General features: G+C 38.2%; 1 protein-coding gene across 1 annotated transcript in view; it reads left to right on the top strand.

Annotated features, from left to right (window-relative positions):
• kcnb2b (potassium voltage-gated channel subfamily B member 2b) overlaps positions 1-4,098 on the top strand; it is a 210,614-nt gene extending 206,516 nt beyond the window's left edge. Inside the window, exon 3 of the mRNA XM_056450843.1 lies at positions 595-4,098. Coding sequence (XP_056306818.1) covers positions 595-2,517 — 1,923 coding nt within the window. The 3' untranslated portion in view covers positions 2,518-4,098. The remainder of the gene's footprint in view (positions 1-594) is intronic.
• The last annotated feature ends 5,252 nt before the right edge of the window (positions 4,099-9,350 follow it).

Here is a 9,350-nt window from a genome sequence, read left to right as displayed (position 1 = left end):
AAGGTAAAAGTCCAGAAAATGCTTGCATGTTGTGCTGCTGACTGTAATGGCAATATGTATTATTGTCTGTAGTAAACATGCACCCTGACAACGTGTCACGGAAAAGAAGATACAGATAAACTGTCATATTGTTTCTTTTGGCACATAAGAGTCATTTTGGAGTTTTGTCTTGCAGTTGAACCACATGATGTGGAATATTTTGACAATGTTTTGAATTGTCTCAGGACCATTGCTTTCCGTGTAGGGCTTAGGTCTCAAACTTGATTCCTGGAAGGCCGCAGCTCTGCACAGTTTTGCCCCAACCCTAATCAAACACAGCTGATTCAAATAATCAAGGTGTTCAAGACTACTATAGACTATTAAGCAGGTGTGAGTTGTTGTGGCCCTCCAGGAATTGAGTTTAAGACCACTGATGTAGGGTAAGAGAGCTCTCGGATTTCATCTAAAACATCTTAATTTGTGTTCCTAAGACAAACGTTTCAGGGGAATGGAACAGATGGATTTTTTTTGTACAGTGTATAGTGTATTTTCTTTCCAAGAATGTTAGAACACAATTTCTTGTATGACTCAAACTTCTTTTTTTCTATCTTGCAGATACTGGCCATCATATCCATTCTGTTCATCGTTCTTTCAACAGTTGCACTGTCCCTGAACACCTTGCCCGAACTCCAAGTGACAGATGAATTTGGTCAAGCCAATGACAATCCTCAACTCGCTCACGTTGAAGCCGTGTGTATCGCATGGTTTACAATGGAGTATCTCCTGCGCTTCCTGTCATCACCAAATAAGTGGAAATTCTTCAAAGGGCCACTAAATGTCATTGACTTGTTAGCTATATTACCCTACTATGTCACCATTTTTCTAACTGAGTCAAACAAAAGTGTGCTGCAGTTCCAAAACGTGAGGCGGGTGGTGCAGATATTCCGCATCATGAGAATATTGAGGATTCTGAAGTTGGCAAGACATTCGACAGGACTACAGTCTCTAGGATTCACCCTCAGGCGCAGCTACAATGAGCTGGGCTTGCTCATATTGTTCTTAGCCATGGGAATTATGATATTCTCAAGTTTGGTCTTCTTTGCGGAAAAGGATGAGGATGCAACAAAATTTACAAGCATCCCAGCATCGTTTTGGTGGGCTACTATCACCATGACGACGGTGGGCTATGGAGATATTTATCCTCAGACTCTGCTTGGTAAAATAGTCGGTGGACTTTGCTGCATTGCTGGAGTGCTGGTCATTGCCTTACCCATCCCTATTATTGTGAATAACTTCTCCGAATTCTACAAGGAGCAGAAACGACAGGAGAAAGCCATCAAGAGGAGAGAGGCCTTAGAACGAGCAAAGAGAAACGGCAGCATCGTCTCAATGAACCTGAAAGATGCCTTTGCACGAAGTATGGAGCTAATGGACGTCACTGTAGAAAAAAGTGACGACAAACGTCCAACAGACAACCACCTTTCTCCGAGTCGGTGGGGAATTCCACAGCGCACATCCTCGGACACCAGCCTCAGATCCTTTGACAAGAAGTTTCCTAACAGTGGGTCTCAGGAATATGTCCACATGCCGAGTCCACAGCATCTGAATGCTCAGAATCTGGAGGAAATGTACAACCAAATGACAAAGACACAGTCCTTCTCAGATCTCAGCACAAGCAACAGCACACAGCCTGCAGTGGTTTCCAAACATGAGGTAGAGTTGGAGATGAAGGAAGTCCCGACAGCCGTCCAACAGCAACCCAAGGAAAGAACCATCACGGACATCAGAAGCATATCAAGTGTTGATAGCTTTGCAAGCTGCACTGCTGAATTTGGACAGGGTGAGAAAGCAACCACCCCTTCTCATACAGCAGAGCAGGTTCAGCAAAGGCTACCAAAAGTTTCTCCGCAGCTTCACCTTGGCCAGCTGACACCCTCAGACCTGAGTCCTGAGGAAATCCCTGGCATTGTCAACATTGACAACCATGACACTGGCGACCTCAATGAGTTTGTGGAGAACATCAGAAGCTCCATTCGTGGCACAAATCCAATCAAAGCAAAAGGCCTCAAAGTCAACTTCATAGAAACGCCAGAGGACGTTCCTCTGACACCGCCAAACACTTCATCTCCTCAAGACATCAACAACAGTCTTCTGGAAGATGACTCCCCAGAGGGAGAGTGCTCTCCTCTCTGTTCAGATTCAGAGACGGTGGGTGGGAACTCAATGGAAGGCTTGGTTCTTTCTCCGAAGAAGCTACCTGGCAGATGCCAACCTGGGGAGACGGTGCTGCTTCTGGGGAACCTGGAGGAACAGGAGTATCTCGATGAACAAAACCAAATGGAAGTGGCTTCCGCAGCCATCTCCTCACCCAAACTAGCAGCACAGAACTGCTCGCAGAGTGTAATCGGTGGTAACAGTGAGGAAAAGCCAGACTCTAACCAAAGTCAACATAAGGTAGAGAACCACATGTTCACACCAGAGATCCATCTAATGCCAGGGGATGGTAACCACTCGCCATCTTGCAAAACCGGTATGTGACTGTGGCCTGACGTTCGAACAGAATGAAGTGCACTGGAGGAGAAAAGGGCATGCAGATGTGGTCTGAAAGATATTTTTGCATGGCATGAAGAGTCCCTTGTAATTGTGTCATTATCAATAAGCGCAAATGAGACTGCAGTTCTTGCAGACGAGACCTGGAGGATGCGGATGCAAACGAAAAGCTTGTTAGAATGTATCTACTCAACAATGTGGACATTGTTGACCTACCTGTATATTTTACCTTTTCACTTGTTTTATGATTTTATAGAGACAGTCAGAACCATAGAGGGACAGATCTACAGGAGCATGCATATTAACAAAGCTGTTTTACGGTGCTTAGTTTGCTGAGAGCACTCCACGGTAAATATAAAGACTACAGCAATGACAATGCACATAGCCACAGAGGGCATAGTAGATGTCAAAAGGGTTTCTGTTTGCCTTTTCTTTCCGTTCTAAAGAGGGAATTTTCATCAAAGACTGTGAAAAGTGAGCTGCAAAGTAGCGACGTATTGAAACATATCATGACTTTCTGTAGAAATGCAATGTGTACTTAATGCAGATGTGTTTTGTGTTAAGATTTAGAAATGGTCTATGTCACATATTTATTTGGGGGTTTTGTTTTATTTCTTTTCCACATTTTTGGTTTAGCACTTCAATTAACAGCATCAAATCCTTTATTTAATGACCAGATTGATTGCACCACCTTTTTGGGATTTCAGAATTGCAGACACCTTTAGTTGCCAAATGAGAATAGCTATGAAAAAGCATACAGTAGCTGTAAATGCAATTTATATATTGACTATTATAAATCGTAATAGCGATACCTAGATAAACTTAGAAATAAAAAAAGATTAATGAACTGCATATAAGTTCATTTACAAACACATTGGTACCACAGGTACAGTATGTATGTCTTCATTTATATTTACATACTCAAATATACAATAGCACTGCAAACAGTGAAATGAGAAGAAATCAGACTACATATACATATGGTGTTAAAGTAAATCTAGGGTTGGGTCGATAGACGATGCCATCATCCATTGACAATGACCGATAGACATTACGATGCTGAGCCGGCATCGCGGTCCCCAGCTCGAGTAAAAAATACACAGGCCCTGTTTACACTTATATGTCTTAGTTTTAAAATGGCATTTTAGAACGAAAACAATCCACATCCACACTGGCGTTTCATCTAGCATTTCTGAACAGCCCTCCATCCACACTATAGCGCTGAAAACGTACATCACGTGACCACACACACACGAATGCGAATTAACTTTAAGCGCAGAACTGGATTATCGCATTAAAGATGTGCGAATAAACCAGCGTTTCCATCCAACTAGTCACTTCCTGATTATCTGGCACCAAATATCAACAGTAAAAACGGAAATTTGCTGCCATAAGAGAAGCTGCATGAATCTTTTCTTCGTTTAATAAATGACTTGTGCCTCAGAATGTGCTGTGGCGTTTGAAGGTGTTAGACGTATGCTTTCACGCTTGTACTTAGTAATTTTAGCAAAAACCTCAGATTTCCAATGTGAAACATCGTGATGGACGATGGCATCGTCGTCATAGGCGGCAGAGAATTACATCGTGATGGATGATGGCATCGTCGTCATAGGTGGCGGAGAATTATTCTCCGCCGCCTATGACGACGATGCCATCATCTATCACAATGTTTCACATTGGAAATCGTACAATGCCAAATTGGACAACATCGCCCAACCCTAAGTAATTCAACCATCAAATTAGTGGTTCTAGTCAATTAAACCTACAAATGTTGTTGACATTTCCCTTTTAAAAGTTAAAAAAACAGTCCTCTCACTAATGATACATACAGTACTTGTCAAAAGGACCACATCAAACATATTAACACACACATAACCTTTCTTAGTTAAGCTTTTTTTTTTTTTAACAAGGAGTACAGTAGTGTAAATGCAACTACAGTTTTAATTTACTTCACATGAGTTGGTTCATTATTATTCTTTAAATTTCACTATAACTGCATCATCAGATACCTGAACCTTTGAATCTTTTCTTAGCAGAAACGTAACATTTGTCTGGTTTTACTGAGCATTCAAGAATATTTGTTTTTCTTTTGAGCTGTTTTATCATTTGGCCTCCATTTTTTGTTTCTGTCACCTGAAAGAATATCCATTTTATGTTGCCTTTATTCCAAGACTGCTGAAAGTCTATGTATATTACTTGCTTTGGCATGGCGGTTGGCTAATTGTTCAAAATGTACATTGTGTTTGGAGAAATCACACAATCTGAATAGGTGGAATGAGGATTGTGAAAAGACGCGGAGGAGGAGGAACTTAAGGCTTCAGCTGGCTCCCATGGTTACGCTATGGTGGAAAGTGCAATACAGCATACTGCAATCTATGCAGGCCAAGAATTGTGGCACTTTATTTACAGTCTAATGGATTTGTAAGTGTACAGGCAGAGACTTCAATTGTATTTTTCAGAAGATATATCTTTAATATTTGAAATATCAGTGTTATCACTCAAAAAAGATTTGACGTTTTACAAAAAATATATATATTGTGTGGCTGTCAGAATCACTCCAGTTTTACTCTTCAAACACTGAAAGATTCTTTTGACAAATTGGGCTATAGGAGGGTCTTTTTACTACATGTCTACCAAAACAGGTTCATTTGAAAGATGAAAAACAAATTCATGAAATGATTTAACGGGCTCATAATGTGTGTTTTGTTTTTAATTAATGCTGACAGTGGTTCTATTTTTTCTAAACCAAAATTCTGCAAGGCCACAATTTCCTGCCATGTTGTGGTTGAAATGACATGTGCCTGTTCATAAACATTTATGAAAAGGCTACAAATCAGTTGGCTTTGTTCATATAGCACTGTACAGAAAATTATACTTTTTATAGGGGGAAAAAAATCAGGTCTTTAATTAATAGATATGCGTAATATTAAGTTCTCAGGTTTTCTACGACACTAATCTTCTAATATGGTAGATGTCTATGTTTTCTTCATTAAAAGAAAGCATCATCTCGTTTCTTTTGTTGTCGTTGTTTTTAAAAGAATGTCGTCACATGCCTGTTTCAGTTTTGACAGACTGTTGAATAATGGCCCATCTCATGCATTAACACAGGATGGTCGTCTTATATGCCTCATATATATATATATATATATATATATATATATATATATATATATATATATATATATATATATATATATATATATATATATATATATATATATATATATATATATATATATATATATATATATATATATATATATATATGTATATATATATAGTGGCCCCAAAAATATTTGGACAAAATGTATGATTTTTTTTCTTTCAAAGTATTAAATTAAGTGGCGTTTATTTATAGCACAAGCACACTTTTGAAGCAAAAGTTTCACAATTAGGATCGATCTTTTGGACACTTTCTGGTTGTCAAATGTTAAAGGCAAAAGGAGATTTTAGAAAAGCATTCTGCAAATGCTACTTGGTGTGATATTTTGTATCAAATGCAATTTTCACACATTTTATGTGTCCAAATATTATATGGTGATACTGTATATAACTACTGAACATTCATCGATGAATAAGGATTTCTAACCAATTTTGTGCCTGGCTAGCACTGCCTGTAGGCACCTCTGTTAAGGTAAACTGTTTTTTTTTTTTTTTTTTTTTTTTCAGAGCACGAAATTTTTACAGTCTGTTAAAGCTGCTACAATTTCGTATGTTACATTTACACAGCAAAAATTGTTGAAAATAATTTAATGGGATTCACGCAAAAATGAAAATTCTGCCATCATTTGCTCCTCCTTTTTTTCTTACTATGGAAGTCTATGGGTGCCAGTAATCAGCATTCTTCAAAATATCGTATTTGGTGTTCAACAGAACAAAGAAACTAAACGTTTAAAACCACATGAGAAAGAAATATTAATGAGGTCATTTTCAGTTTTGTGGGGTGGCACGGTGGCTCAGTGCTTAGCACAGTAACCTCACAGCAAGTTCACTGGTTTGAGGCCCAGCTGAGTCAGTTGGCATTTCTGTGTGGAGTTTGAATGTTCTCCCCGTGTTCGCGTAGGTATCCTCCAGGTGCTTCGGTTTCCCGCACAGTTCAAACACATGCGCTATAGGTGAATTGGATAAGCTAAATTGTGTATGGGTGTTTCCCAGTACTGGGTACTTATACTTGGAAGGGCATCCGCTCCGTAAAACATATGCCGGAATAGTTTGTGGTTCATACCAATGTGGCGACCCCTGAAAAATAATGGACTACGCCGAAGGAAAAAGAATGAATTTTAATTTTTGTATGTCCTATCTTTTTGGACCATTCAGCTAATGGACCACTTTTTGGACCATTCAGCTAATCTCCGGGTCTGGTGGGAGCACTTTTAGCTTAGCTTCATTTATTCATTCATTTTCTTTTCGGCTTAGTCCCTTTATTAATCTGGGGTCGCCACAGCAGAATGAACCGCCAACTTATCCAGCATTTGTTTTATGCAGTGGATGCCCTTCCATTCGATCGCTGATTCGAATTAAACCATCAGCATCTGGCTCAGAAAATTGTAAAAATAAATAAATAAAACTCATCTGTTTAACTCTAGGGCATCAGAGTGGCATAGTGGGTAGCAAGATCGCCTCACAGCAAGAAGGTAGCTGGTTTGAGCCTCAGCTGGGTCAGTTGTCATTTCTGTGTGGAGTTTGCATGTTTTCTCCATGTTCGCATGGGTTTCCTCCAGGTTCTCCGGTTCCCTCCAAAGACATGTGGTATGGTATAGGTGAATTGGGTAGGCTAAATTGTTCGTAGTGTGAATGGGTGTGTATAGATGTTTCCCAGTGATGGGTTGCAGCTGGAAGGACATCCACTGTGTAAAACATATGCTGGATAAGTTGGCGATTCATTCCGCTGTGGCAACCCCAGATTAATTAATAAAGGGACTAAGCCGAAAAGAAAATAAATAAATAAATGTTTAACTCTAGGGGGCCTATTTTCATCTAGTCAACCCCAGGTTGAAATTGAAGATATTTTGGACTCCGCTCACTCTCAATATAAGCAGCTAAACCAAAATATCTTCCTTTGTGTTTTACAAAATAAAAAAATATGAAACATGTTGGTGCATAAACGATGACAGACTTTTATTTTTGGATGAACAATCCCATCCATAATCACAAGCAAGATGAAATGCTGACTCACATCATGTAAGTGCTTGCAAATTCTCAGAAATTTAATTTCAGAGCCCTGAACATCTGAACAGCTCATAAGATGTTGCTTAAAACATTTCTGCTTGTATGCCAGTACATTGTTTTTACCCGTCAACTGACTGTCATGTGCATTGTGGCAGTTTTTGAGATTAGAGTTTCAAATGCTGCACAAATTAGTGATGAAGGCAAATGTGTGGGGCTCAGAGTCGGTACTGTTAAACTCATTCTTCTCCAACACCAGGCAATCAACTGCTTATTTATCTGTAGCATATCATCATATGACTATAGGGATTTGGGTCTGTGTGACTGTCCTCATGTCTAAATGGTAAAATGAACTCTTAACAGCTGATGGACTGTGAACAAGCATGTTTCTCATCACATGATAATTTGTTATATATCGTCATGGCAAGTGTGTGGTTTTATTTTTTTCCATTTGAAAGCGAGGTTTCTGAATGTGAATGTCATCCATGTGTCATAGCCTGTTCCTCCATGCGTAATGGCTACATTGTATTTTTTCCTCTCACATCTTCTGCCTCTGTTTTGCGTTCGTTTAAACAATGTTACCTTGTATCTCAATGTCTGTAGACACCTTTAAGCTGCAGACTGTTTCTGCACATATCAGCATCTTTGAATGCATGTAGTAGTCTGTACAATTATGTGATCACAAAACACTTTGTCATGGTACATGTATGTCAACATCTCTGTAAAATAAACCGCATTGTCCATGTTAAGTCTACTAGCATATGCAGGATAACAAATAAATGTGTAAATAACTCATGTGTTCTGCACTTTCCATCTCCTGTCTTTATTCAAGCCTTTTCTGTTCTTCACAAGCAACACCTTGACAATAATAGAACATTACTTAATTAAAAGTAGTACATTAATAAAAAATCTTTGCATTTCAGTGATTTGATCATGTGAGACTGGGCTTAAAATTCAGCTTTGCTATCACAGAAATAAATGCATTTTTATGTATTTATCTAGAAAGCAGTCGTGCAAATTGTGATAATATTTCAAAAATGTAACTTTTAGATAATAACGTACCTTCAAAATGTCATGTCTGTCCTTATTCTTTGGTGTATTTTCTGTAGGATGCAGAGAAGAAAAGACAATAAGCATGTTTATATGAATGACATGCAGTATAAATCAACCTTAAAATCTTGTTCAATAGTTTAGTCAATTCAAAATTTATAGAAAATAGGGACAAGCTAGCTTGTTGCCATATTAACATTTTCAATATTTCATTACTGTATATGATTTCTTACTAAATTAGTATTTTTAGGAAAGAAAGGGGTGAAAGTGTAGACATATCCAGCACAATTAAGTACTGTTGTCATTTTTAAAAACAAATAAATATATATTTTTAGCAAACATGCATGTTCTAAACACTATTACTGTGGAATGTCATTGAACAGGTCTTTGTTCATAAATTCATTTAAATATGAACAAATATATTAATATAAAATTATTCTGGCATATTTTTTATAAGAATGAAACCCACACTAAGAATGTCTGTTTTGTTTTTTATCATTCAATGCGTAAATTCCATCATTCATATAACTTCAGGGTTGTAGCAATGCGTTTATAAGATTGAACAATTGTGACACCTAGTGTTGGTTTATTTGCTACACGGGCTG

The sequence above is a fragment of the Danio aesculapii genome, chromosome 24, assembly GCF_903798145.1.
Source record: "Danio aesculapii chromosome 24, fDanAes4.1, whole genome shotgun sequence".
Lineage (NCBI taxonomy): Eukaryota > Metazoa > Chordata > Actinopteri > Cypriniformes > Danionidae > Danio > Danio aesculapii.
Note: the sequence above shows the minus strand (reverse complement) of the source record. Positions and strands in the feature narration are given on the sequence as shown.